This window comes from Ceraceosorus guamensis (assembly GCF_003144195.1).
Source record: "Ceraceosorus guamensis strain MCA 4658 unplaced genomic scaffold IE81scaffold_3, whole genome shotgun sequence".
Classification (NCBI taxonomy): Eukaryota; Fungi; Basidiomycota; class Exobasidiomycetes; order Ceraceosorales; family Ceraceosoraceae; genus Ceraceosorus; species Ceraceosorus guamensis.
In genome coordinates, this window is record NW_020289998.1 from 134,229 (window position 1) to 160,361 (window position 26,133).

Consider the following 26,133-nt stretch of genomic DNA (forward strand, 5'->3'; position numbering starts at 1 on the left):
TCAACTCTGCAGGCTGAGGTGATTCTCCTGAGGTTGAGGGTTCCGGTCAGCTCCCAGTCAGCCACGGCACGCGGCTCCATTTCAGCCAGCATCTTCGCTATGGCCCCCCTCCCCGGATGGGTTTACGATTGTGACTTGATTTGACGAACATGAGTCCTGCTGCTGTGTAAGCTGCTGCATGCAAACGCGTGGATCGAAGGCACACACACGCATGCCGCCGCCGCGACTCGACCTTGCTGCTCTCCATCCATCCGTCTTCGAGTCGTCGAGGAGCGCGTCAGGTGCGCGAGTGTTTCTGACACGCCTTGTCTTCCAAGCAAAGATGAGCGGCAGCTCAAAGGACAAGCCTCTAGACGAGGATCGGATGGACAAGAGGATTGCCAAGACCAAATTACGCTTGATCATCGAAGATGTACAATCGGAGGCGGTGAAGAAGACGCTGAGGTGCGTTCAGCTAGAGGAGGAGTTGGCGCTAGCAGTGCGCAAAGTGTGGACATGCTTGTGCTTGCCGGTGCTTGATGAGGAGCGGGGCGATGGTGATGAAGAGAGGCGCACGAGCGCAAAGGAGGTTGCGCAAAGTGTGCGAAGCATTACGCTGCATGTTAGGGAGATGGATGGTGTGGCTTACACCACTGGAGACCGCTGGGACGATGAGCACAAAGAGGTGAGCTTGACATCAACACCTATTGGATGCGCACGTGCCTTCATTTGACCCATTTGGTGATACTGGATGGGCCAACCCGCTCCACTTCATACCGCGCAGATCCACATCTCTGCGAATCACATCGCCAACACATCCGAAGACCGGCGAGCAGACGAACTGCGAGGTGTCCTGTGCCACGAAATGGTGCACGTGTGGCAGGTGAGAGCATGGGCATGTGCAGCTCAGATCGACGACTTTTGGGCAAGCTCAAAGTGATCGTCGAGGTGCTTGCTGAAAGGCTTCGCTGCTCTTTCGTTCCCTTCCCAAAGTTCAATGGCAACGGCACCTTTCCAGGAGGAGCAGTGGAAGGCGTTGCGGACTGGGTGCGCCTCAAGGCTGGCCTTGCACCGCCACATTGGAGAAAGACGCCAGGCGACCGGTGAGCAAGCAGCGTCGAACTTCATCCATCCGTACCTCGCGCGAGAGATTATGGTTAGACAAGACTCGATTGTAAACATTTCTCCTCATCCAATTCGTTTGCAGCTGGGACGCAGGCTATGAAAAGACAGGCGAGTGGATCTTCTGACGCAAGCTGATGCTAGGCGATCACGAATGCTTCGCAGCTGACCTGCTCGACATCGTCTGCCCTCAGCGTACTTCCTCGAATGGCTCGAAGTACGCGCGGGGGAAGATTTGCTTGTGCCCAAGCTGAACGCCCACCTTGGCCATGAAGGCTGGAAGGAAGGAGCTCCGTTGTGCGCTCTTGCAGGTAGCGAGACCATCGATAAGCTTTGGGAGTCGTACAAAGCCTCTCACAACGACCCACACAGACCGACGCGGGCAGCGGGACAGCCGCCCGCTCATCCAACACACGCTTAGCCTCGCAATGATTTCATGAATGGCGCACCATTAGCTGAAGCTTTACATATTCTTCGAAAGCTTGATCATTTTTGTCTGACTCGAAGGCTCCGATCTGTTTGTTATGCAGCCTCGTCTCTTCTTACCTTGCACACAGTCCGCTCCTAAGCAAAGTAGCTCGAGGAACCACGGACCCACTCTGCAATCTCGTTTAGCCGGTCGCCGAATGCGCTCCTGTCAATCTCCCAAGTGTCTTGATGCGAGCGCTTGAAAGCCGCCGCGGCCTTGCGCACAGTGGTGGAAATGGGCGGAGGCGACTCGTCGTGAGGGATGAGCGCTTCGCAAATGAGATCCGGCATCCATTTCGGAACTTCATACGGAAAGGCTCCCAGCAGAGCAGTGACTCCTAGAATTCCCGAATGCAGCCTCAAGATCTTGTCCTGAAAGTCGGCATCCCCACGCTTGGGCACGCGGCCCACGTTTGCGATGATGCCCACAAAGCGGTGGCGCAGTTGCGTGATGAGCTTGCGTTGGGATCCTCGCACAATGCCGCTCAGCGTGGTTGCGGCTTCTTCACGGACTTCGGGATGTGCATCACCAAGGAGGGTCAACAACAGCTCTACGACCTGGTCGACGACGTCTGGCCGTCTGCCTAGGCTGATCAAGTTTTGAGAGACTGTCACTTGGACGACGCGAAGGGCATCGATACGCGTGTGCCAGGAGGCCTTGGCGCCGTCAATGACTTCAAGTAGCTTCAATACCAACCGAACCGCGTTTTCACCTTGCCAACTGAATGTGGCCAAGCAGTAGATGACATCGTGTGCCCTGGAAGAGAGCTCTCGGTTATCGTGCAGCTCCACCATGTCGAAGAGATGCGGCGCAAAGTCGATGAAGGCCTCGTCCAGGGCCGTCTGACGATGGTCGCTAAGGATGGAAGCGATCCATGTGATGACTGTGAGAGCAGTGTGATCGTACTTGGAAGCTCCTTGGGCCATGGGTCTGCGCTCTTTGCGCGATTCCTGCAGCCTTGCCATGAATCCGTCTAGACGTTGCCTGAAATCGACAGAAGGACGCAGAAGCGTGCCGTTTCCTTCGCCCGACGCCTGCAATAATTGTCGCACACTTCCGAAGCTGGGGTGCGCCTGAAGCATGTCGAGTTGAGCCAGCACCCAGCTCACTTGCATGCGAACTTCTTCGAACTCGGAGTCAACGCCGTGCTGAGAGTAGAGCGATAACAGGTCCGGAGCCGCCCAAGCGGACATGCGGGCATTGAGGTACATCGCAGCGCTACGCAGCAATTTGTGTGCAAAGGACTGCTCCCAAGGACTGAAAAGGTTGTCTCCGTCCGTGACTTTTTCCTTTGCAGTGTTGAGCACATATAGCACGAGCGAGCGCGTGCGACGTGGATCTCTGACCGACATCGCCTGTTCAGCAAACATGAGCCAGGCAGGCTGACTGTCTTGGGTGCACTCGCGAAAGACCCTCGGAATCAAAACGTCGAGCCACTTCCAAAGCTCTCTTTGATCTACTTGCGACCACTCCTTGCTGCCACGCACCAGCCCGCATACAAGCTCTGCTGCTGCTCGATGCTTATGACGGTCCTTCTCCGCCACGAGCGCCTCGACGGTGGGGCGCACGTACTCCATGAGATCAAACCCGTACATGTCCGCGACTTGCTCCACCAGGCCTATGTACTGCGACCCTAGATAGTCACTGTAAGATCGAAGCCTGCGTCAACTTCGCCAATTACTAGGAACGTCGACGCAGTTGTGACTCACCGATCCCTCTCCTCGGTCAGATGACGGCTGAAACCACTCCACCAATCTGCGGAGAACAGATGTCTGCCCAAGGCGTCGAGTCCCGGCGTCGATGCATTGTCCCACTCCACCGCTTGATGCGTTTCGGATGGCGGAGCGTAGAACAGTCGTTCTTTTCCCCAGACGAACCATCCAGTGGTGGACTTGTCAACGAGTTCGCTCTCTGGCGTGAGCTCCTCTCCAAAGCTTCTCCAATGCGCAGCGCTCTGCTCGACCGTCACTGGGAGTGACAGCTGCTGAATACGCTCGAGAGGATGCTTGGTGTCGCCAATCGCGAGATCATGATCGTTCGGAGAGAGTGCGCGGGATTTTGCGATCCTCAAAGCTTTCAGGATGGCCCACTGGCCGACGCGACGGATCGCCACATTGTCGTCTAGCGCTGCAGATGCAACATGCTGCATCAACGGCGAGTCGAGCGGTCTGTCCTTTGTCAAGAATTTGTCCAGCAGGCGCATGATGGCCAGACTGTATGACCAATGTGTGTCCTTCGACTGTGCAATCTTGAGCAGAACGGGCAATAACTCGAGTCGCATGGCTTGACGCTTCTGCATTCGCTCTTTGGCCCCATCAGCGATTGATCTCACCACCACGGGGTCTTCAGGAATGTAGTGCGGCAACTTCTCCACTAGACTGATGGCTTCGAAAAGCTCTGCAGGGCGATTGACTTCGAGATGCAAGGGTATGTGGAAGTTCTTGACCAAGTCAGCTAGCAGCTTGCCCCTGAGCACCTTCTGAATCGAAGGTTTGGAACGATGCTGTCCTTGAAGCACAGCTTCAACGTAACGCCGAGTCCATTGGGGGTCGACTGTGATCGTGCTCTGAAACATTGGATGAGCTAAGAGGTAGAGTGCGCCCTTGTAGCGATCGTCACTTGCTTGCGAGCCAGGCTGCAACACGTCTAACAATTTAGGCAAGCAAAGCGCGCGCGTGCCGCTGTAGAAAGCAGCAACATCGGTGAGCGCTCGCTGGGCGGTCATTCGGACTCCAGTGTATTCCGACAGCGATAGCTCCAGCAGGTCCGCCAGAAGTGCATCGTCGAGCTTTGATCGAGCTCTATGCATTGCCGCCAGCTTGCCACGGGAGGTAGTGTGCAGCTCGGCTGTGCGGATCCAGTACAGCCGTGCTGACGTCTTCTGTTTGGGATGTAGTCGGACGCTGGCTCTGAAGCTGCCCAGGAAACCGACTAGATGATCGTAAATGATGCTCGAATATGCGTATGAATTCATAAAGGTCCGAATGCATCTCGTTAGGAGCTTGACGCAATCGATGTCGTCCTCAGCTCCGGAGATCTGCATCCGATTCGCAGCTTTGTGACAGATCTCTCCAAAGCGACGACGGAACGCTGCCACAGCCTGGTAACGAGGGTCCGTCGGATCCCTCAGAATTGCGCCCCATGCGAGGTCAGGCAACGGAGCCAGAAATTCGGGCTCGTTTGCACCATGATCCGTGGCAGGGACTCCTCTCTCTTCTCCCGTCGGCAGGGGTAGAGGGATCACAGCCGCAAGCTGGGTGTAGGCAGTCCGCAAAAACAAGAAATGTCGGTGGAAGTCATTGCTCCAGACCTTGTCGTGCTTCTGCTCCGAGTCGAAGAGCTCTTCCAAACGTCGGTAGGATGACTCGAGAAGGCCGGATAATATCTCGAGCCCAAACGAGACTTCCTCGTCGTTTGGAACGTGCCACGAAATTGCCGTATCTTTGCATCTCAGCGTTTCGCCCCAGTGCAGGTGGCTGCGGGCCGTCATCTCGTTGCTGTCCCACATCTCTGGATTCCAATTGCGAGTGGAAATGGGATAGATGGTCAAGCAAGCATTGAGCACGCGGCTCAGGACCGCACTTGCGAGGACGTAACCTCTCTCTGAGCGAGCTCGATCCAAGACGATGCTCAAGACCTTTAGCAGTCGATCGCGGTATTTGAGCAAGCCCGCTCCAGGGCTGGCGAGGGCACCACACAAGATGCTGAGGTTCCAATGCAGGGTTGTGTCGCTTGCCGCAGGGACGCTGGTGCTCGTCGTCCTGGTTGAACTCGCGCCGTGCTGGATCTCAGCCTCGATGCGATCAACACAGAGAGGCAGCAATCGCGCGAGCACCTTTTCCGAATCGGCTTCGGCAAACATCTGCACGAGGGTCCCAATTGCAGTGACAGAGGGTGCGTGTACGGTGTTCTCGCAATGGTCCGCCACGATCCGGAACGCCAGGTCGAATAAGCTGGGTGAGAGCGCGAGACAGATCTTCTCGCACGCCGCAACGACAGCGTCGATGACGGTTTGCTCAATCTTGCCGCCCGGTTTGCCTTTCTGACCCTCGTCGGGAAGAGCTTGCAGCAAGGCTAGAATTTGGCGGAAATACGCAGCTACCCATTCTTCAAAGTCTGCCGTACTAATTTTCAGGGCATCGTCCTCTTCGGCATCGGACAGCCCAACTGCGTCGCCGCTGCCCAAGTCGGCAACTTTGTTATCAACGGATGAGCTTCCTGGTCTCTGGAGCGCAGCTTCAGCAGCCGTGGCCTCCGGGCTGTTCAGGTCGTCTATCTTGATAAGTAGCGCTGCGGTTTGCATGAACATGGATGAGGCGTAGCTCTTAATGAAATCGTTGATGTCTAGCGCAGGCAAGCACAAATGGAATAAAGGTACTAAATGCTTGCCGCCTGGCCTCCAATGACTGCGGGTGATGAGCGGCAGCACGAGTGCGCCTAGAGCGCTCAGCATTGCAGTAGTACGCTGCGTCGTCTCCAGCGCTTCAAGACTGCTAAAGGAACGTTCCAAAATGGCTGGAAGCACCAATTCGGGCTCTAGAGCGGCCATGCTGCGCAAAGCGAGTAGGGATGGTCCAACCACGTGTATCATGCTCTTGGAGAAGATGGACATCAAGATCCCAGGTCGAAGCAGAAGTACAAGCTCCCGCACGATTTGGGGTGTGATACGACGCTCCATCGGCGTTTTGCAATCGGACTTCTGCTCCTCTGTGAAACGTAGATGTACCCAGGCCAGCAGGCGAGCCACGAACTGGACAAGATTAGTTTGAGCGGGTCCTCCTCGTGATGGATGGAAACAAGTTTCTGAAGCTTGCACAATCTTGGCGACATGTTCAAGGGCTCTTGATCCCGCCAAGTACGACCTCGAGGACGCGGCGCTGTTTGGTGTGGCCTCCTGGGTCACCGGTGTGGACGCTGTGTCGGTAGAGGTGGCAGAGCGTGGACCGTCTTCGGCCAGACAGTATGCGCAAAGTATCGCCAGCTTTTCCATTTTGTCGTATGGGGTCAGACCTTTGCTCTTGCCTGTTCCAGCAGAATGAGCCGCATGCTGTCTGGCAATGGCTTGCCCAGCGAACTGGCGAAATAGAGCAAGTGCATTGTAAGCGTCCGTGCATTGCCGTCTGATCTCCGCTCACGCACCTCGTTCGATCCTTGCGAGTCCGCAAAGTATTGCAAGCATTTGTTCATTATCCAAGAGAATTGGTCTTCCGTAAAAATGCCGACTTCCAAAGCAGGCTGTCTGAGTGCCTCTGAAGCAGGATTGGCCTTGAGGTCCTCCATGATCCTGTCTTCCGTTGTGCTCTCCAAGTCGTGGCCTCTCTTCGAGCCCTGCACCTTGTCAGCCAGGGCACCGTGCGCTTGCATTGCATTCTCCGACGAGAGCTCCGGCTCCGTCGTGTGCGCAGCAGCCAAGGTAGAGACCAAGCTCAGCATGTGGCCATCAATAATGGACGAGTTGAATGACTCCCACATGCGAAGGAGAAGTGGCAAATACACATGCGATGCACGCAATGGCAAGAAGTGGGCCATGAGCGAAAGAGCGTGGGTGATGCCCTGCAAGTGCATGAGAGTATAAATCAGCTTCTGTCGAGTCCATACGCATAGGGAGAGAAACGAATGAGTTAGAATCATGACTATGGCTGCTCACCTCCATTGTGTTGCCGTTGATCTGCGGCAGAAACTCTTCGAGCATGTCGTGGCTGTCATCAGGATCGAAGAAACGTCTGAGGTGCCCGGCAAGGGCGAAGAACTTGAGCTTCAAGCCACGTTGAAATAGACTGCTTCCCTTTGGATTGTGCTCTCTCTCGATCTCCTCGTAGAGTGGGCGCCAAGGAAGCACCAGATGTCTCGAGTCGAGCGTCTTCTCAGAGCTGCGAACGCGAAGAAAAGCGGTCTGTCAGAGGTGCAGACGCGGGTATGGAGGATATTCACAACTAACGAGGCAAGACTACAGCAAACGCTGATGGCTTCATTTGCGTATCGATAGTCGAGAGCAGGTGTCAAGGCGACGTGGTAGTACAAGCGGATCAAGCGAGCCCGCGTTCGTCGTTCCATCGGACTGACAATGCGAGTGACGAGCGCGAGACCGGACGAGGGTGAGCTTTGAGCGAGACGTCGAACGAGCTTGATCGGACCATACGCACTACCTGAGACTCAGGAGATACTTGAGGCACAGTGTCCAGAACATGAACCCTGGACTCATGCTAGCATCGGAGGTAGGTGTGGTCAATCAACACTGTCTTTCAAACCTCTCGCGAGCATACAAGCTCCCTCTACTTACTCTTGAGATCGTATGCAAGCCACTACCTTGCTGATGATGAGAGCCAGACGCCGATCGAAATCCTCCGCCGACTCGCACCTCTCAGCATAAGGCAGCTTCTGCGTCATGTGAAGATCCATCAACTTCTTTCTGTCATCCTTCCAGCTCGGTCGCCTTGATCGTTTTTGCTTCGCCTGCGTACGCTCCGCGCGGACTTTGGGCGCACCGCCGATCATGTCGACGTCGTCTTCACTCTCACTCTCGCCAAAGGAAACGCTGCTCTCGGAGTCCGAGTCCGAGTCGTAGTAGTCTTCCATGTTGGTAGAGGATTGCGTGGAAAGGAGAGGGTGCGAGGCGTCTTGTGAAATTCGTGAGATGCGTATCAAGGTGGGGGACGCAAGCGCGTTCAGCTGTGTGTATGGGAGCAGGCGCCTCTTGTAGCGAATCTAAGGGTTAGACTGTGACTGCTTGCTTGATATAGAGATCCTCGCCCGCGGTTCCTGCTTGCGCTGAGTTATTTGAACCAATCGTGAAGGATATGCTGTACGGAGTATCGCGGCGGTGCAGTGGGCCGCTGTCTCTACTGAGTCGTGTGATGTGTGGGGGCGTCGTCAGCGCGTGGAAATCCGAGCGAGACGCTTGCTCCACCATCAACACAAGCACGAAAACGCGCTCAGAGGGCTTTCTTCTGCGTGGCCGCAGAGGTTCAGACGTGGCTGTGCGAGAAAGTCGAGCAAGAAGGTCAGGACGTCATCGGGCTCGTTGGGTCGTGTACGCGCCAGCGCTGACGTGAGGGACTTCTTGCCCGCTTAGCATGGCCCGAGCGCAAGTGACGCGTCACGTGAGTGGAATACGCAAGCGCTTACTGCACGTTGCGCAACGTCTCCACGCACCATCACTCAAGACTGAAGACTCTTTGTTGCCTCCCAGCAACATCAACCTCCACGGACCCCGTCGTCACTTCGCCTGCCTCTCCGAACATACGCCCGCAAGCCCGATTATTAGGAGGACTCTGTAGATTGTACGGAACGAGTCCGATAAGTCACTAGCAGACGCGCCACTTGCGAGCTCGCCTCGTCTCGTCATTCAGGTTTGGGTCACGCACAAGCAGACAAAGGTCAGGAACGCTTTCGGATCACTTAGCCCAAAATGGTCCTCGAAGCGACGATGCTTGTGTAAGTGGCCTGCCGTGGGCTTGGTAGGAGCGAATGCACGAGACCAAATGTCTGATCGGTGGATGTGCGGCAACCCCCCCCCCCCCCCCCCCCCCCGGCAGGCTGGACAACAGCGAATACATGCGAAATGGGGATTACACACCGACTCGTTGGGATGCTCAGGTGGATGCAGTGAACATTGTATTCGATGCCAAGACCAATTCTCACCCCGAGAACATGGTTGGGTGCCTGACAATGGCTGGAAAGAGGTGAGTTGGTGGGTGGTCAACATGAGCATGGACCAGCATCACGGCCTAGCAAGACCTGCCTTTAGGCCAATCAATGGGTGGAAGGACACCACGAAAAGATCTTCAACGCAGCAAGAAGCTCACAAAGAACCACTCGACGGTTCTGTCGTCCCATCGCTGCAGCCCCGAGGTCCTGGCGACTCTCACCCAGGACATGGGCAAAATTCTCGCAGCTCTGCATTCCTCCAAACTGATAGGATCTTCCGACCTTGCCACCGGCATCAATGTCGCTTCCGTAAGTCTCTGTTAATTAGGCGCTCTATGCCAAACTTTTCCCGCGTACTAATCGGTCACATTGGCTCAATGCAGCTTGCCCTCAAGCATCGGCAAAACAAGACCCAAAGGCAACGCATCATCCTATTTGTCGGCAGTCCGATCAATGACACTTCCGAATCGCTTGTACGCATCGCACGGAAGCTCAAGAAAAATAATGTGGCTGTAGACGTCGTCAGCTTTGGGGAGGTAGAAGGGAACGAAGAGGCCCTCAGGGCTTTGATAGAAAATGTGGACAATGGAGGCAACTCGTGAGCATCTTTCTCAGCACTTCACTTCATATCGATGACCGATTGACGCATATCGAGTCTCACCGAATCCTGTCTCTCGCCGCAAACAGACATCTCTTGACGATTCCGCCTTCTCCGCAACTGCTGAGCGATCTGATCCTGAGCAGTCCAATCTTAATGGAAGAGGGCGCTGGAGGCGGGTCGGGCGAGGGTGGTGAAGGTGGCGCAAGCGGAGGCGGTGGAGGAGGCTTCGAATTTGGCGTCGACCCGAGCATGGATCCCGAATTGGCAATGGTAAGTAGCGGTATCTGCAGTGCCAGTGTCGAATGAATCTGCGATGCTTCAATGCCAGTCAGAGGGAAGGCCGCTGTTGCCACCTTCTCGATGCTGTGCGCGTTGATGCGGAAGGCGCGCTAGCCTGGCGCGCGTTGTTCTGCGTTAGCGCTGCGGGAGCTCGCTTGTGTACACTGCTCTGACGCTGCTCTTCCTATGAATAGGCTTTGCGCATGTCGTTGGAAGAAGAGCAAGCTCGACAAAGAGCTGCCGAGGCTTCGTCGTCTGGATCCCAGGCACCCGCACTGGCTAGCGTTCCGGAAGGAAGCTCTTCGGATGCGCGTGCCGCAGCGGCAACCCAGGCCTCCGCCGCACCTGCGTCAGGAACGGGAGATGGATCCGCTAGCTCTTTCACTTCTGCTCCTCAGCCCCCCGCCGCTTTGCCGAGCGTAGGCTCGCTCGTCCAGCCAGGAGCGGATGGTCTTTCTGGCGTAGGCGCTGAAGCCAGTGACGAGTCGGAAGAAGCATTGATGAGGCAGGCTATCGCTCTGTCGAGAGGAGGCGATGTCGAAGATAACGCGCAGGCCCAACATCAGGAAGGCAGAGCCACGGTTGCCGGAGCTAACGATGGCGATGAGGATGTGGAAATGTCCGAGGAAGAGGCTATCGCTCGGGCAATCGAGATGAGTCTCAAAGAGGATGAGGAGAATGCCAAGTAGAACGACTCGCACACTCTCTTGCCACACGCACGTCACAACACTGGTGGCCGAGAATGATGATACGTTGCACATGAGCAAGATGAGTGGGAGCATTGAGCTGCGCAAGTAAGGAATCGGTTCCAGGCTTCTTTCGACCAAGATGTCAGATCGAGGCTTGTGCACCTCTTGAAGAAGGTCGAGCTGAAAGAAATCGCATTGGAAACAACCGTTCCGTAAGTGCTTGGAGTGGACAGTACAGCCAAACGGGTAGTCGGGAATGAGAAGGACACTTTGGGAAAGACTTTGAAGCGTGGGTGAAGGCTTGGAGTGGGTGACGGTCAATGGGGAATTGTGCAAAGTGGCGGAGGGCGAGATGAAAAAGCCGAAAGAGACGAAGATGGAGAAGATCTGGTCGTCTTTGGCGACCGAGCACTCCTTACATCCCTCCTTAGAGTCTCATCTTGATACCTTGCCGAGCTGAATTCGAACCTGGGGTGAGTGACGAGCCTGAATTATGACCTAGACTTGACAGAGAATCGGAGGAGATCGGGAATCCTTTGAAGCGCTTGGAATCATCATTTGACCTTGAGATGATCAATCCCTGCTCTCGCACTTGAGAACTTGTTTGGCCCTGCACATCAGGCGATGACGCAAGAAGGGTAGCCTCCGCCGCCCTTGCGCTAGATTTGAAATTCGCTACAGGTCAGCTTGATGTTGGCAAGTGGTGAACGGCCCATGTGCCAATCGGTAGCACGAGATGCTCACCTCCATGTTGATTAGCTGCTTGGCTACAACGCAGCCGCTGGAAGACGAAGGAGGCCCTTTCTTCTGTAAAGGTCAACCAATGGCCGGCGGACGTCTCAGCATTGCGGGCGAGACTGGTGACGCGACTCTCGGCATACTGTTTGCTGCCTACTCACCTCCTGGTTCACAAGAATTTCGTGATCTTGAGTCTCCATGGAGACAGGAGCAGCGTTGATACTAGCGAAGAGAGGGTTCATTGTGAATTGATGGACTGCGAGCAGCAATTTGAGTGTTGGACAGTGACGGTGGAGTTTGCTTGGCGCTGAGTAGAGATGATGTTCTGAGGATCCTTCCCGATTTTGCCAGCCATCATCGTGCTTCTTATAGTTTATCTGAATCTCTTTTGGGTCGACCAGGCCCCGCCTGGATTGGGTGCAATGCTGATCAGAGTCAGCTTCCGCATGTCTATAGAATGAAAAGTCTGGGCGGTGGCAGTTGATAAGGTGCTCCTTTGTGACTTTGGATGACAAGAAGCCCTTCAGTCTTCGGAGTCTTGAGCATGGCGCAAGACCCTGGACAATGGATACTAGGCTTTGTGAGGATGCCCTCCTTCCGGACTCTCGCAGACGTTCCTAGTCTCCAACCCTGATCTCTCCGTGTCCATTGTCCCGGGTCGCACGCGCTTTAGCGCCTTGGGTAGGAGGGTCGAGCAATCCTGCACTCGGCAGTGCCCCAAGCTTTGTCTCGCTGCGAAATGGCTGTCCCCTATGTCTTCATACGATGCCGACGAGTCACGGTCGGGCTGCTCTCCTTTGTCCCGGTAGCTGCCTGTGCGCGCTTCATTTGTCTTGTTCCCATTCCTTTGTCCAATCGCTGCGAGACGCGGTGACCCGGTCTGTGCGCAGGCTCACCGTCGCGCCGTGTCGGACCTCTTTGTCCCATCGATCCCTCTTGAAGCCCTCAATCATGCATAATTTGTGAACCACGGCTATTCAAGATCCACCATTCACGAATTTGAATGTGTCCGTGCTTGCGTGAACCTGCCACACACCTATATATCTCGCGCTCTCTATCACGCGCGAGCAAATCACGAAAAAGGAATAATCACGAATATGTGTGTGGATGTATAGCAGCAGTCACTCGGCTTGTATTCAATGGCGCCGCACAAAAGGTCCCTCCCGCCGCACATTGCACAAAGGCATGCGTGCGCTTCTCGGCAGCCGCGCGGTCGTCAGCTTAAGCTGCAGTGATGAGTCTTGAGTGGAAGGCACTCATCTCCCTGTTTGATTGCACAAGGACTCCTAATTTCTGCCAATACCGCTCCGACCTACACGCTCGCCTCAACATGCAAGTCGCAACCGCGATCTGACCTTTGTCTACATTTGCATAGAGGAGGCCATATGCTAGCGGTGTGGGTGTTGCACCGTTGCAAGTCGTTGGTTAACCTAGCTACATCGCTCTCATGCGCGAGAGAGTGTGCCGCCTCGAAAACTCATTGCGAGCCTTCCAGCGGCAAATAGAAGCGATTGAGAACTCATGCTGTCGTTTCACTACAAACTCTTGTGGAAGTCGAGCACTTGATCGTTGGTCAGATGCTTTTCAAGATCGTGATGGAAGATGGGCGAGCCCGAATCACCCTGATCTGCGCTCACGCCTTGTTCTGGAAGTGATCGATGGCCTCACGTTGACTCCTTGACTGGTTTCGAACGTCCAAGCTCAGGTGAACAGCTGATTCCGAACGGCCAAGCCGATTTCGGGCTTGTATACGGGTCGACAAAGACACACAAATGCATTGGATGACAGACGCATCTCGAACGGAGCGCGACCAGCACAAGGACTACGAAGTTGTGACAAAAATGAGAGAACTATTCGCTGTGAAGCTGCAAGCAGCAGCATGGTAGCAGCAATGCCAGTACTGGAAGGGACCAGTGACACGAGTGATTGAGCGATAGTCGCACTCTGTCTCAGCCGACTTGAATGCGCTCGGTTGTGACGTGAATCTGCGAATTGGTGGCCCTTCACGTTAGATCGCAAACGGCAGATCTGGTATGGTAAACACTCACATCCTTCAGGCCCGTGAAAGACGCCGAGTGCGGCGATTCAAGGTCATCATACAGTTTGAGGCGCGGCTCTCCTTCGACTGAGTCATTGGTAGGAGTCCAGTCCTTCTCCAGATCTTGTTCACTTGAAGTGTCGCCGTACATTCCTCGCCGTGGCAAGGAGGCGATACGACCGGGCAGGGGAGCATCGCTGTAGGAAAATGAAGAAGTTTGAGTACCTCGGTATGAAGTCGCAGAACCTCATTCCACGAACCTATTTCTGCGTTTGCAAAGGCGACCGCCCGAAATGGCTCTGATCCAGGACGCGTATTGCCGTCTCGTCTGTACCCGAAGTTGTGGTGATCAGCATGAGTGGAGGAGCACTGAACGTCTCCAAGACGATGACTTACATCCGCGGTGAGTCCAAAAAACGCAAAAAAGATTCCGGCAGCCAGGACTCCTAGCCAACGTCCGATTTCCAGGCTCACCACATTGGCGTAGGGGATCTCTTCAGTTGTGACGTACCCAACGGCTCCCCAGTTGTCGTGGACGTAGTCCCAGCTTGGGTAGGGCTGCAATTCAACGTAGAGAAGGTTGGCAGCGAGGACGTAGACGGCTAGCGGGAAGCTGATGACGACCTCGATGAAAGCTAGTAACATGAGACGGATGTATTTATCCTGGCAGTCCAAGACCTCCAGAGTCAGCGTACTTGCGCACCGTCAATAGCGCCAGCAACCCCACGCACTTTCGAGATTCCAGTTCCGCTGGATTGCAATACTGAGCTAAGCTGCGAGCGTCGAATTAAGAACCACCTCAACGTGAGGACTGCGTACAGTGCACAACGAGTAAGCGATTGCAAGAGCAGGCGTCGCCGAATCGATGGACTGACCTGCGTAGACCACGCATGCGGTAGCCAGCCCGATCTGCCAGAGATAGTAGCAAAACAGCGCAGGGACGCTCATGTATGTAGGCGCATTGCAGCCATGTCCCAAGACGACGTCTGTGCGCGAGTTTGCGTCAGCGTGTTGACATATATGCGAAAGAAGCGCTTCAGAGCACGTACCCATGCGATGGTCTTGGACCACAATGTGAAGAGGAACCAACAGGACAGGAATGCCAACGCAAATGATCAAGTCGACGATCATGAAGCGTCTGCGATCGCTTTGAGTGTACGCGACCTGGCGAGTAGCTGGGCAGATGAATGTCGACTGTGTGAGCTACCGTTGCTTGATTGAGATGACGATACTTGCGCAGAAGACTCACAAGCGATCGACTCCAGCTTTCGGAAGAGGCAGAGAGCTCCGGCAGAAATTCCTGGACCGTACAAGTATCCAACGGCGCCAGCTTGGTCCAGAAAGACTACTGTGAGCTTGGTCCCACTGTTCGCGGTCGTAACACGACTCACCGAAGTCGCACCAGCCCAGAGGTACCCCATCAAAGGTATTTGCGTACAGGATAGCGCTGATAGCCATGGTACAATTACCGAGCGCCACCCAAAAGATCTGTAGCAAAGCCATTTGGGGGTGAGCGAAATCGCAAAGGTGCCACGAGGTGCGAATCTTTGACTCACTAGCTGTGGAAAGCAAGCAGAACGCGCGGAACAAATTTTAAAGTCAGCTCGTTACTTAAGCAAAGACCACGGATGCGCATCTGTACGTACAGACAAAGTTCCTGTGAGTGTATACAGCGAAGCTGGGGTGGTGAGCGGGATGGTCGGCTGCGGTCGCGATTGGCTTTGGACATACTCACCGACATTGCGTGTCTGCCAGTGCCATCGACTTGGCAAAAGTACAAGCACGACTGAGAGGAGAGCAAACACGATGAAGACGACATTGCTTGCGGAAGTCATTTTGAAGAGCGTATAGGGGGTGAGCGGAAGAGGAAGGGTTGGTGACAGCCTGGTCGGGGAGTCTTCGGGATACATGGCCTTTTAGTACTCACTGGCCTTTAGCTCGCCCACCTGCCTACGTGTAGATTGCAATTAGGGCTCTCATGGATGCAGTCGGTGCACACGGTGTGTGGTAGCAGTCGGTCACGACGATCACCAATGTGAATGAAGAACAAAGGTAAGCACAAGGTCGTCCGCGCTAGATGTGCACCTCAAGCTGGTAGGAATCACGAATCTCACTTAAGACACTCCGCTTGCATCGTACAGCTTGCATACCGCGAGCGCGTGCTGCATGAAGACAATCTAAATGAGAACCGCGCGGGAGAGTGCGTCTGGCTGAGCCCAGACTGCTTGCGCCCACGCCGGTGACGAGCCATGCATCAACAAGGATGCCAATTAATGATGCGGGACAAAGGCGATGCCTGATGCGTTAACGCGACAACAAGCGCGTGAACTTCTTGACTGTTGTACCTATCGTTCCTAAATGATTCACGGTTTGTCCGCACCTCTTCTGCTGCAGCCTGCACAAAAGGCCGCCAAACAACCATCACGAATCAGCATGCATGGACGTCTCTTCTCATATCTATGTGGTACATGAGACGTGCTTCCGTGGCTGCATCTTCATGATCATCGAACAAGGATCGTGAATCAGCCGCTCGCCATGCAGATTATGCAGACTTGACGCATGTAGGTATATATACGACTGGACCACCGCGAGACGCCCGCGCAGCTGCTCCGGCGCTTCAAACGCCCGGCTGCCGCATGGAGTCCCATCCAAGATCCACCTATATAGTTCTCAAGAGCGTATGCGTCCTTTCTAAGGTTTCAGGACTTTTTGATCATGCACGGCTCACACGCCTTTGTCGATACGGTACAGTGATGAGTCTGTCTGCGCCAGTCGTGAGTGTAGTTTCATATATATCTTAAGGGCTTGAAGACTCTTGAGTTTGATCTAGGCACACGCCTCCAACCCCGTAGACCTTTTGACTGCTCTCTTGCTGTCTGACGATCAGTGATTCTTACATCGTGCCCATCCACGTTTTCTCGCGCACTAGGACAACAGTGCGGTCAGGGTTCGAGTGTGAGCCTCACAAACCTAACCTTCGATGGTGTGGCTTGGTACTCGTGGCTGCAGTAGTTTGAATAAGTGTGGTAGTCGGTGCGTATGTATATATAGGGATTCCTCCTTTGTCGTCTGCGGGTACGCCGCGCGCGCGGCGCTGCGATCGCGCGCAAATCATTCACATTTGTTGTGGTATTCACGCGACTCTCGACTTTTGACTCACGACTCAACTGCTGCATGGTGACTGTTGTGTGACTCGTGACTCGTTGACTCTGACTGCACCACCACAGCAAGCGTATACCGGTACAGCAGGTGGATGCAGAAGCACTCACGAGACTTCAAAATCACGCAGATTCATGATTATTATTGATTCTGACTTTGATCACAGGAAAATCCAGCGTTCGAGATCATTATCGATTTATGAATCCTTGATTATTAATTATTCTTCATTCGTGATTCAATTCTTTGGTAATTTGAATGTCTGATGATCCAGATTTCAAACTCAAGACTCAAACTCAAACTGAAGGCTCTCGACTGAATGAGCGTAAAATCACGTGAATGTTAAGTCCCTGATGAGTTCGAGTCAAGAGTGTTTGAGTAGTCAAGAGTCAGAAAAGTTTGAGTCACGAGTCGTGAGTTTTGCGTGAAGGAGTCAGATGCACAATTCAGGAATTCATCCAGTTCGTCATTCTAAGTCGCCAACAACATGTGCCTCGACTATTTTGGCACCTGGCTATAGCTCTGCGAAGTATTCCCGCGCTGATCGCCAATCTGTATGAGCTTCGAATGGCAGTCACAAGCGCCTGTAAGCAATGGGGCTAGAAGGCGTCTGGGATAAGAGGCGGAGTAGCACTCAAATTGGCACTCACCACCTCCTGAGCAGCACGAGGCCGAGTGCTCCGGACGTATACCTGTGCGCCTCAGCAGTGGATTTGATGCAAAATCCACGTCCTTCACCCAGCACAAGTCAACTCTCTGATCCAACTTCCTCCTCGACACACTCTCATGCACGAGTGATCTGGGTGGACTGTCTAGCAAGGGGTTCGGAGGAGATCAAGGGTCTATGCAAGAGGTTGAGCGGCAAGGGATTGGATTGGAAAGGGTATGCGGAGAGGGTGCAGGTGGTTGATGCTTACGATGGGGATCGGGACTGGACAACGGGAAGTGCGGGCTCCGTCCATGTGGGACACAGGGACGCATGGTCAGAAGAGCTTCATAGGCTATTACGGAGGCTCGAGAGTTTGCTCGAAGGTGCAGCAAAAGAGGCAGGGCACACTGCATCGCACGATGCAAAGTGCTTGGTGGTGCTAGACGACCTGAACACGCTGGCATGGGGCACAGCATCGCCTCGCTCAAAAATCTCGAGCTCCACCCCGCAAGGCGCCGACAGACGATCGGTGCCGGCCGGTGCTCAAAAGGAACCTCAGAGGTTGTTGGCCGAAGGGATGACTGCATGGGTCGAGGAGCTCAGATTGATCTGCGAGCGTGTGAGTGAGACGATGGGCAGAATGAGGAGGCGGTCAAGAAGAGAGGCAAGGTGTATCTGTTCGAAAAGGCGCCGGATCAAGCTGCGTACGTCAATGCGGATGCGGGCATCTCGAGGTCGCCAGTGTGCGTTGCATGTCTGTGATCTGATCTGACATCCCTCATTTTCGCTCGCTCGTCCGGGCCTTGCAGAACTCAGCAGCGCTCATCACCCATTTGCACGCGGACCACACGAGTATCCTAGACGATGCGCATCAAGGCATTTCTCGGGAGAGGGACAAAGCAGCTCGAGGAGCAGGACAGGGGTTCGATGCGGACGATGCGGGCGAGGAAGATGCGGATACGAACATTGCCGTGCAGGTAGAGTCTTCCAGTTCCGAGTCTTCTTCCGACGAGCAAGGCAACGCTCAGGTGCAAAAGAAGGCGGTCAAGACCAGACCTCCCATTCGAGCTGCGTTTGTGGACGCCTTCGATGATGAGCTCTTCTTGGGCGTGCTGAAGAATGCAGATGTGTGGGTGGAGATGAGGTCGCTCAGGAGCGGAAGAGCTGTCGACTGTCATGGAGAGGTGAGTCTGGCCGACAGAAGCAATGTGCATCCAGCTGTGAAAGAACAGTCATCCACGGGCAGCGCAGCGTTCTTCCATCCCAGCATCGTTGACGCCTCGTATCGCTTCACCACAGCTCTGCATCCACCCACTAGCTCGACCAAGCGCAGCGATGGGCAAGTCCATTCCTCCGCTTCCTCTCCCAAGCTCCTCCGACCCACTCCGCAAGCGCCGAAGGGCCTGGCGAGCCGCTCATCCCGACTTCTCTTCTGGCGCACGCGCTCGCCAAGAAGGTGTTTTCAAACTGCAGGCGGCATCGCAGTCGTCCGGGCTGGGCCGTGCGCTAGGGGCACAATCATTGCGGGATAAAGAGCTGGATGCGCCCGCGCATTTTGCGGTGCGTAGCGAGATAGTGGGCAGGAAGAACGCCGCCCTTTTCGAGCTGGTAGAGATAGGCGCGAAAGGTCGGGGACGAGTAGAGGTCAGGTTGAGAAGACGGGCCGGATCAGGAGCATGAGGGCCAGCAACCTGATGCGGGTCACAGGGCTCTCAGAATCTATCTCTCTTCGCTGTCCTGTAGTGCATGGCTCTCACTTGTGCGATCCGCGTGAGGCTGACTTCCGCCACTGTGGGGCGAGTGGAAGCCAACGTCTGGAAGGGTTGTTGCGATTATGACGGCTCCCTGTGCCAATTTATCCTCCTGCGCTGTTCGCTGCAGCTTCATCCGAGAGCAAGCCGTCCGCTTGCAGACCACGCTTGAAACTTTGCTTCCATTCCTCGTCCAAGTAAGCACAAATTGTATCCAGCGCGATGTTTCTCCTCGCTGCTGCTCTCTCTTCCCCTGTCGCATCGGCTTCCACGGCCTTGACGAGCTGTCTGCCCAATGTGGAAGAAGCCTCTTCGAAAGTGTCTTGATTCTCCAGCTTGCTGAGCTTGGAGCGGAGCAGAGAGAGCACCCTGCTAGCCGACGGGCGATACGTCTGCAATGTCGAAGTTACATCTGAAGCGATGCGAGTACATGAGATGGCATAGGTTCCAATCAGCGCCTGAAACACGTGCACGAGCCGCGAGACCCGACTCACTCATCACTTCGCAGCTTTCCTCTAACCTCTCCTTAACGGCTTTACTACTCGCTAGGCTTTGCACATCCTCCCATTCTCCCTCCTCTTCATACTTCTCAAGACTCTCATTCTTGGTGCTGTTTGCTGCTTGCTGCGCATTCAGTCCCCGCGCATGCTCAGCGTACAGCTTGGAACTTGCTCTTTCCAATAGATCTTCGAGCGTGAGATAGGCTGCAGGGGAATCCGCCTGAGATGGATTGAATCAGACGATTCAGCTGCGTGTATGCGCCTGACTTTAGGCCAAGCGTCAGAGTCGCTCACATTCGCGTGATCCAGCGCAGAGTAGATTGGCAAGAGGACAAAGAGCGGATCGATAGGGGTAAAGATGTGCAGCGCTCCGTCTGTGGAAGTACAAGAGGATGAGGGCTCGTGGATAAGCAAAGCCTTTTGGTGGGACGGACTGGTGCACTGGTGAAGCGGAGCATAAGCTCACTCACCACTGACCACGCTCCCTTCGTCCTCTTGCCCACTTGCAGCGTCTGCCTGCGATGTTGCGCCTATGTGCTCCTCGCTTGCGCCTTTGGGAGTCAAGAACCAGCTTCTGGATCCGCCGGCCAAAGGTCGAACAGCCTGCAGCTCGTACATGCTCCATGCATCCATTGCTTCTGCAGCATGGCTGGTCGAGTCTCCACGTGGACCGTCCCTGTGCTGCTCACCTGTGAGAAGAAAAGTGGCGGGCTTGTGTGTTCTGGGATGAGGTAGACTGAGCAGCCTCTTTGTGCTCGCTGAGCTGACAGTCGAAGGCCATGCCTGATCCGGTGCTAGTAGGACGATCTTCTTCGGCATGCTTGGTCGACGACCATCTACACGTCCTCAACGACGATCGGAGGCGATGCGATGAAAGTTGTTTTGACGGCTAAACGAGCGAATTAGATGATGTAGGAGCAAGGCGTCCAGGAAGCGCAAGTGGTCAATGTGAATGTTCATCAGATTGTATATCGCGTGTCCAGAAGATCTGGGCCTGATGACGCGGCACGCGCGTGCTTCGGTTCGACCGCGCGACACACGTGACGCTTCATGTCCGCGGAGAAAAGTGAAACGTATTCGGGTGCGCCAGAAGGCGGTGCAGAAGCTTCTCCGCATATGTCGATATCCCGCCCGCACATACCCGCTGACATCGGCACAGCTGCTGCTCGCTGTTGACTGAAGAATGCAAGCGAGATACTTCAACTCGAGCTTGACCTTCACATCCACTCGCATGCTCGGAACAGAAAGGCAAAAGGTACGATACTGAAATCATCGCAGGAGACAAAATCCCAGGCTGGACAGTCAAACATGTCGACCGGCTCACAGACGCGAGTGATCCTCGTCACGCTCTCTACGGGCAAGCAAGGAAGCGCAGTGGTGCGAGCGCTTGCGGATCTCAACGAAGCCCACTCAGGCTCATCTGCGCAGGACTTGAAGTTCCTCATCCTGGCCTGCACGCGCGATGCTTCTCCATCCAATCCCAAAGCCGTAGAGCTGTCAGGCTTAAAAGGAGTCAAGATGCTAGAGACGCCCTACCGTCCTGCCGAAATCTTCAAGCGCGCAGACGAGCTTTTGGAAAAGGAGGCGTTGGAATCGGGAAAGATTTCGGCAGTGTTTAGTGTGCAGCAAGGATTGGACAACAAGGAAGGAGGATTGCAGATGGAGATGGAGCAAGGCAAGGGAATGGCGGACGAAGCGAGCAAGCGGGCACAAAGCATGGATCTATTCGTCTATTCCAGCGTAGACTTTGGCGGCATTAATCCCACTCCATGCGATCACTTCGAATCCAAACGCACAATTGAAGATTACATCAAGTCCGCTCATGCAGATTTGCCGCTGACCATTCTTCGACCCGTCTTCTTCGCCGATAACATCGCCGACTATGGATACTCTGGCAAATTGTTCGTAGCGGCGCTTAATGGATGCGTCAAGGACAAGCTGCAAATGATTGCGTGCAAAGACATCGGCATCTTTGCCAGCAAGGCGATAGAGGACCCTTCGGGTTGGAAAGGACGCACGCTCAGTCTGGCAGGCGATTACCTGTCGCCAAAAGAGATGGCTAGTCAGTTCAAGGAGGTCAAGGGAAGCGCTCTGCCTGCCACCAGCAGCCTGCTGGGATTCGGTCTTGTCAAGAGCGTTCCTCCACTCAGGATCATGTTCAACTTCTTCAACGATCCCGGATTCAAGGCGGATATTGAAGAGTGCAGATCCATTCATCCGGGGCTCCAGAGCTGGAAGGATTATGTGCAGGACAAGTGGTAGATGCGATGTCGCGCGCGTGCCCCATTGCCGGTCTCCACACCATACTCTTGCGTTTTGACTCGCCCAACCGAGCAGTTCGCTGGAATGATAGCTTTCGCCTGAAAATTCTTGCTACGGGCCCCTTCCGTCGAGTCGTCCTGACCAAGCGTTCATCCTCCTACCGGCGCAAATTCGCCTTCTCAGCGCCTCTCATAGAGCTTGAGCTCATAAGCTCACGCCACAATCCTTGGATTTGATGACGCTTGTCATCCATCCACCCTCCTGCAGCCTTGGACAAGCACTACTAATTGCTATACGTGTGATGTGTTTCAAAGAAACATTTGAAGCCATTGCGAAGTCGAATCATACCAACATTTCAAGGATCGGGGTATGCAGCACAGTATCTCTGTCGACTCACGGGCCAGGTATCAAAATTACAGAGGCAGGTATCGATGATGGCGAGTGACGACAGAAACCATCTATGGGGGGTATGAGGCAACGAATACGAGGCAGAACAGCGAAAGCAGACTAGGCTGCAGCGAGAAGATTAGTGAAGCGGAAGAGGAGTGTGGGAGGAGTGTTGGCTCGGCGAGAAACCGGCGGGGCTGACGAGGTTGTACAATCGAGCCATGCTTGGCGCGGGAGATTGGGTGGATGAGGGAGTATGGGGCAAGGATTGGTCGTGGCTGTGATTGGAAGCGCTTCTGCTCCACTCGAACGCGCTCGCTCTTCGCGCAGGGGAAAGGTGCGGCAGCGAAAGATTGCCGTCTAGTGCGCCAATCGACATGCTCCTCATTCGCGCTGAGGGAGCCAAGGTGGTGGATGGGTCCGACGTGACTGTAGAGTAGGGCGCATGTATGGGCGACCTTGCAGGGGTGGCAGGGTGGGACATGCCAATCTGCGTCTGCAGTTGTCGAAGTTGGTGCTTGGCAACGTAGTAGAAGCTCGAAGGACCCAGGACAAAGGGACATTCGGGACCAGATTGGTACTGTTGAGCTTCACTTACCGTCGAGACTCGACGCCATCTGCTTAAGGCGCCGTCGATGTGCTCGATGGTGGTGGTCACGCCGGCATCCAGTTCGCTGATGTGCTTCAGCCATGCCGAAGTTGCTTGGTCGCTACGCTTGTCCGCGCCAGCGCCAACATTACCAAGCCGCGGGTCTTGCAAGCGCTTGTAGATACCTTGTTGGGCATGGGTATGGGAGACCTGAGCAACGTCCGCGCATAGACTCGTCAACAGCAAAAAGTGCGCCAGGTCGTCGAAAACATCATCTGATCTTGACTCTGGCATCGTTTGCAGCAAAAGGTTGGCTCGATCTTCAAAGATGCTTGGCTTGGTCAGCTCAGCGCCCTGGGACGCTCGCCACAGCTTGGCCGACGACGCCTGCCACAATTTGTCGTCGCAAGGTCTTTGCAGCGAGATTAACTCCGAGATCGGGAAAGCAGGCGTTGCATGGAGCAGCAAGGCGCGCAATGCGTCGTAGGCGTCTGCAACAAGGAACAGCGTCAGACACACATCATCTTTCGGCGAGCGAACAGGGATTGCCAGACTCACAAATCGTCCATATTGTCCGGACTCGCTGCTCGCATTGAGCCCATCGCACCCAGTCTTGGTCCGTGCCCATGGTCGATGGCGTGGGAGCTTCCTGATGCACGACGAGTATTCGGCGAGCCGCCTGGATGAGCGAGTCGTGCGCTGCTTCAAGGCTTCCGCGCGGCATGTCTCTCTGGCTCAAAAGGCTACACAGTTGCAACAGGAGCAGCGTCTGAGCGCGCCGCAAGAGCGTGTGCTCGTCGAGATGATGAGGACCGGACTGCAGACTCTGGACGGCACGACTGCTAAGCACGCTGATTTCGGATGTGTCTTGACCTTCCAGACTGTATACGGACGACCGTCTGGAAACGGATGGCGAGAGCCCATCCGCGTTGTAGCGATCACCGATTAGTGTGATTGCGTCCAGAAGATCATGATCAACGTCTTGATGGATGACGCTGGTGGATGCTACGAGCGTCGCGACGTGCACGCAAGGCCAGTGTGGAGCAAAGTGCTTGAGGTAGAGCTCGAGATCGTAACGCGTGGTTTCGGCATTTCCGTTGGGATGTTGGAGAAGGTCGTTGGACCGTGCCGCCGAGTGTGCGGGTGCGTCGCCTAAGTGGCTCGAGGTGCCCGCTAGCATTAGCTTGGCCAAAAGCTCATCGTTGACACCAAACGAACCCAAGAGACTCGACGCATCGCCACCCTTCTCCAACCGGTAGTGTGCTGACGGCGCATTAAAGGTCGGGCCGAATGGCGAAAGGGGTGAGAACGGAGAGCTCGTGCTTCCACCGGACGCTGGTGTGGCTAGTTGAGAGAGACTGGTGCTGTCGAGGCCGTTGTTGACACCATTCAGGGACATGTGCAAAGCTGGAGGCTCCGCACCGTTGTGATTCGCATTGAAGGGGTTTCCGTCGAGCAGCGAATTGTTCTGGCTGGTTGAGGAATCTCTTCGCTCTGCAACACCAGACGCGGCCTTCTCTTTTGGGGAAGACCGCCCCGAGCCCGGCCGAGAGTCGGAGTCCTTGGCGTCCAGCTCCAGATGGTTGCAAAGGAGGTGCCGTTTGAGCAAGTCGGTCCTGGCGTAGGCCATGGTGCATCCCTCTACCGTGCAAACATACGGCCTCTCGCCCGTATGAATACGCACATGTCTAGTGAGCCCATTGCCTCGTCGGAAACTGGAGTGTGGAGAGGCGCATTGAGGTGAGCCAAACTCTACGACTACTTGCCCCACAGGTCAGGCTCGGACGGTCAAGTGGCTATTTACTCACGTTTTGCCACAATGGTGACATAGATACTCGGTGCGAGCCATGCTTAGCAATCGTTCGCGTGCGAAGGAGACCCTGGAGACGGGTGGGAGTACCTTGTGCGGCCGGCCGTGGAGCAGGAACGTGGAAGCAAGGAGCAAAGATAGCGCCAAGCACTGGACTGCACGCGCTCCAAGGCCTCGACAGACCACGGGGTGCTTCGACCACAGATGCAAGGCTTGAGGGTGGGTCGCTAGGTATTGCCGGGTATCGCTGGTGCGTCTTGAGATGAAGAGAGGAAGTGTTGCTGGAGTGATTGGTGTGGATAAATGGGAATGAGAGATCTGTCCAGGGAGAGTCGGAATTCCATACCAGTCACTCGGCAGACAGATTCTAAAACGTCGCCCGACCACAAACAAGCGGCTTTCGGAAGCAGTCACAGCGATCAGACATCTCCTGAAAGCGGCATGCAAAGCTGCCGTGGTAGCACAAGTGAGTGTTCAGAAGGGGCAGCGAGCGCTCAGCTGTGAAGGCAAACATGGGGAGCAAGCAGTCGGAGTGGCTGATCGTTCAGACTCAGCAGCATGAGAGATGCGTCTGTCTGTCGGATCGTGCCAAATGCAGCGACCTGATGGGTCTAACACGAGGCAGATCGCTTTTTCTCGGCTCGATTAGAAATGCTAGCGAGCTTCTTGCCCAGACCTGATTGGGTTGGCTGACTGACGCGCTGTCGCGGAGACCCCAACACTTTGACAATGCTCGTCGAGCGGGGAAGATGCCTTGGAGACTCCACGAAATCAAGGTAACATCGCTGCCCCGTGAGATGATTCAGAGTGTTGCGATGGCAGGAGCGTGGAGAAAGATCCACGCTAGGCTTGGTGCGTGCCTGCCGACCGCTAAGACGGATGAGTGATAACGCATACATCTTGCGCAATCGCATACTTGTGAGTGCTCAAGTGACGGGCATGCTAGAGCCCGTGCTTATCCGCGAATCCAGACGTCTTTTTGAGTATATGCACCTCGAGAAGAGCTAATGAAGACAATGACGAGGCGACGCTTGGGTCTTGACCTTCAAGGATTGCAAGGATGCGTGACTAGACCTGTGCAGCGCCGTTTCTCTTCGCAAGAGCTCGCTTTGCCTGGCATCGCTCCATGGCTCGCCTTCTGCTGCAAAGTGCATGCTTGTGGTTGAGAGCGAGAAGAGCTGCTGGGCACGCGGATGGTGTGATAGGCGCGTGCGTGAGCTGCGCGTACCGGTGCAGATCATGTAGACGCTATGGGAACGGGCGCGCACACAAGCAGGCTAATGAGCATTGCTGCTGCTGCTGCTGCTCCCTTGGACTTCTTCTCCCCTGCGGCTGCATGCAGTCTCGTCCCTCGCTCATCTGTCATTCTCATCATTTTGACTCACGACTGCTGCAGCGACTTGCAGCGAAATTGATCGGAATCGCCGGCTGGGCCTGCTTTGCGTGATGGTGACACGAGGTGGCGTA

At 55.0% G+C, this 26,133-nt stretch overlaps 8 protein-coding genes across 8 annotated transcripts; 4 read left to right on the forward strand and 4 right to left on the reverse strand.

Annotated features, from left to right (window-relative positions):
• Positions 1-252: 252 nt before the first annotated feature.
• On the forward strand, positions 253-1,549 carry IE81DRAFT_319639 (plant basic secretory protein). The gene is made up of 5 exons (XM_025512783.1): positions 253-664; positions 764-862; positions 973-1,082; positions 1,187-1,212; positions 1,296-1,549. The coding sequence occupies exons 1-5, from the start codon at positions 323-325 to the stop codon at positions 1,520-1,522; spliced, it is 804 nt and encodes a 267-aa protein (XP_025372967.1). The 5' UTR covers positions 253-322; the 3' UTR covers positions 1,523-1,549.
• On the reverse strand, positions 1,526-8,542 carry IE81DRAFT_319641 (hypothetical protein). The gene is made up of 7 exons (XM_025512784.1): positions 7,851-8,542; positions 7,714-7,773; positions 7,509-7,628; positions 7,218-7,440; positions 6,710-7,123; positions 3,280-6,644; positions 1,526-3,214 (listed from the first exon to the last, which is right to left on the reverse strand). Exons 1-7 carry the CDS (start codon positions 8,144-8,146, stop codon positions 1,666-1,668), a joined length of 6,027 nt encoding a protein of 2,008 aa, XP_025372968.1. The 5' UTR covers positions 8,147-8,542; the 3' UTR covers positions 1,526-1,665.
• Positions 8,543-8,734: 192 nt separating this feature from the next.
• IE81DRAFT_319642 (hypothetical protein) lies at positions 8,735-10,964 on the forward strand. The gene is made up of 6 exons (XM_025512785.1): positions 8,735-9,004; positions 9,106-9,252; positions 9,415-9,526; positions 9,601-9,815; positions 9,905-10,088; positions 10,292-10,964. Exons 1-6 carry the CDS (start codon positions 8,979-8,981, stop codon positions 10,784-10,786), a joined length of 1,179 nt encoding a protein of 392 aa, XP_025372969.1. The 5' UTR covers positions 8,735-8,978; the 3' UTR covers positions 10,787-10,964.
• A 2,339-nt stretch (positions 10,965-13,303) lies between these two features.
• Positions 13,304-15,640, reverse strand: IE81DRAFT_296804 (STE3-domain-containing protein). The gene is made up of 11 exons (XM_025512146.1): positions 15,490-15,640; positions 15,297-15,383; positions 14,954-15,050; positions 14,812-14,892; positions 14,612-14,737; positions 14,438-14,548; positions 14,294-14,373; positions 13,959-14,225; positions 13,823-13,890; positions 13,573-13,759; positions 13,304-13,509 (listed from the first exon to the last, which is right to left on the reverse strand). The coding sequence occupies exons 2-11, from the start codon at positions 15,321-15,323 to the stop codon at positions 13,474-13,476; spliced, it is 1,080 nt and encodes a 359-aa protein (XP_025372970.1). The 5' UTR covers positions 15,324-15,383; positions 15,490-15,640; the 3' UTR covers positions 13,304-13,473.
• Positions 15,641-17,182: 1,542 nt separating this feature from the next.
• On the forward strand, positions 17,183-19,226 carry IE81DRAFT_363653 (hypothetical protein). Its single transcript, XM_025516794.1, has 3 exons — positions 17,183-17,986; positions 18,177-18,551; positions 18,667-19,226. The coding sequence occupies exons 1-3, from the start codon at positions 17,312-17,314 to the stop codon at positions 19,045-19,047; spliced, it is 1,431 nt and encodes a 476-aa protein (XP_025372971.1). The 5' UTR covers positions 17,183-17,311; the 3' UTR covers positions 19,048-19,226.
• IE81DRAFT_319647 (hypothetical protein) lies at positions 18,928-20,560 on the reverse strand. The gene is made up of 5 exons (XM_025512786.1): positions 20,089-20,560; positions 19,913-19,992; positions 19,613-19,838; positions 19,125-19,530; positions 18,928-19,058 (listed from the first exon to the last, which is right to left on the reverse strand). The coding sequence occupies exons 1-4, from the start codon at positions 20,249-20,251 to the stop codon at positions 19,223-19,225; spliced, it is 777 nt and encodes a 258-aa protein (XP_025372972.1). The 5' UTR covers positions 20,252-20,560; the 3' UTR covers positions 18,928-19,058; positions 19,125-19,222.
• Positions 20,561-20,751: 191 nt separating this feature from the next.
• Positions 20,752-22,232, forward strand: IE81DRAFT_319649 (NAD(P)-binding protein). Its single transcript, XM_025512787.1, has one exon. The coding sequence runs from the start codon at positions 20,927-20,929 to the stop codon at positions 21,878-21,880; it is 954 nt and encodes a 317-aa protein (XP_025372973.1). The 5' UTR covers positions 20,752-20,926; the 3' UTR covers positions 21,881-22,232.
• Positions 22,233-22,406: 174 nt separating this feature from the next.
• On the reverse strand, positions 22,407-24,486 carry IE81DRAFT_344302 (hypothetical protein; the record flags this gene model as incomplete). The annotated part of the gene is made up of 2 exons (XM_025515796.1): positions 22,407-23,347; positions 23,415-24,486. 2 exons carry the CDS (start codon positions 24,484-24,486, stop codon positions 22,407-22,409), a joined length of 2,013 nt encoding a protein of 670 aa, XP_025372974.1.
• Positions 24,487-26,133: the final 1,647 nt, after the last annotated feature.

Bases quoted from the DNA above. Each gene is read 5' to 3' on its own strand.
- IE81DRAFT_296804 (XM_025512146.1), bottom strand. From the start codon at position 15,323: ATGGCACTGGCAGACACGCAATGTCGG. The intron at 14,374-14,437 runs GTCAGTCCATCG...CACTGTACGCAG, and splicing joins CGCATGCGTGGTCTACGCAG to TCCTCACGTTGAGGTGGTTC. The intron at 13,760-13,822 runs GTTCGTGGAATG...ATTTTCCTACAG, and splicing joins CTTTGCAAACGCAGAAATAG to CGATGCTCCCCTGCCCGGTC.
- IE81DRAFT_319639 (XM_025512783.1), top strand. From the start codon at position 323: ATGAGCGGCAGCTCAAAGGACAAGCCTCTAGACGAGGATCGGATGGAC. The intron at 665-763 runs GTGAGCTTGACA...CATACCGCGCAG, and splicing joins GGGACGATGAGCACAAAGAG to ATCCACATCTCTGCGAATCA. The intron at 1,213-1,295 runs GCGAGTGGATCT...GTCTGCCCTCAG, and splicing joins CGCAGGCTATGAAAAGACAG to CGTACTTCCTCGAATGGCTC.
- IE81DRAFT_319649 (XM_025512787.1), top strand. From the start codon at position 20,927: ATGTCGACCGGCTCACAGACGCGAGTGATCCTCGTCACGCTCTCTACG.
- IE81DRAFT_319641 (XM_025512784.1), bottom strand. From the start codon at position 8,146: ATGGAAGACTACTACGACTCGGACTCGGACTCCGAGAGCAGCGTTTCC. The intron at 7,629-7,713 runs GTGCGTATGGTC...TCGCATTGTCAG, and splicing joins TATCTCCTGAGTCTCAGGTA to TCCGATGGAACGACGAACGC. The intron at 7,124-7,217 runs GTGAGCAGCCAT...ATGCACTTGCAG, and splicing joins TCAACGGCAACACAATGGAG to GGCATCACCCACGCTCTTTC.
- IE81DRAFT_319647 (XM_025512786.1), bottom strand. From the start codon at position 20,251: ATGGATGCATGGAGCATGTACGAGCTGCAGGCTGTTCGACCTTTGGCC. The intron at 19,993-20,088 runs GTGAGTGAGCTT...GTACTTCCACAG, and splicing joins CGAAGGGAGCGTGGTCAGTG to ACGGAGCGCTGCACATCTTT. The intron at 19,839-19,912 runs GTGAGCGACTCT...AATCCATCTCAG, and splicing joins CTGCGCTGGATCACGCGAAT to GCGGATTCCCCTGCAGCCTA.
- IE81DRAFT_319642 (XM_025512785.1), top strand. From the start codon at position 8,979: ATGGTCCTCGAAGCGACGATGCTTGT. The intron at 9,005-9,105 runs GTAAGTGGCCTG...CCCCCCCGGCAG, and splicing joins CTCGAAGCGACGATGCTTGT to GCTGGACAACAGCGAATACA. The intron at 9,253-9,414 runs GTGAGTTGGTGG...CCATCGCTGCAG, and splicing joins CTGACAATGGCTGGAAAGAG to CCCCGAGGTCCTGGCGACTC.
- IE81DRAFT_363653 (XM_025516794.1), top strand. From the start codon at position 17,312: ATGGGGCTAGAAGGCGTCTGGGATAAGAGGCGGAGTAGCACTCAAATT. The intron at 17,987-18,176 runs GTGAGTGAGACG...CGGGCCTTGCAG, and splicing joins TCAGATTGATCTGCGAGCGT to AACTCAGCAGCGCTCATCAC. The intron at 18,552-18,666 runs GTGAGTCTGGCC...GCTTCACCACAG, and splicing joins CTGTCGACTGTCATGGAGAG to CTCTGCATCCACCCACTAGC.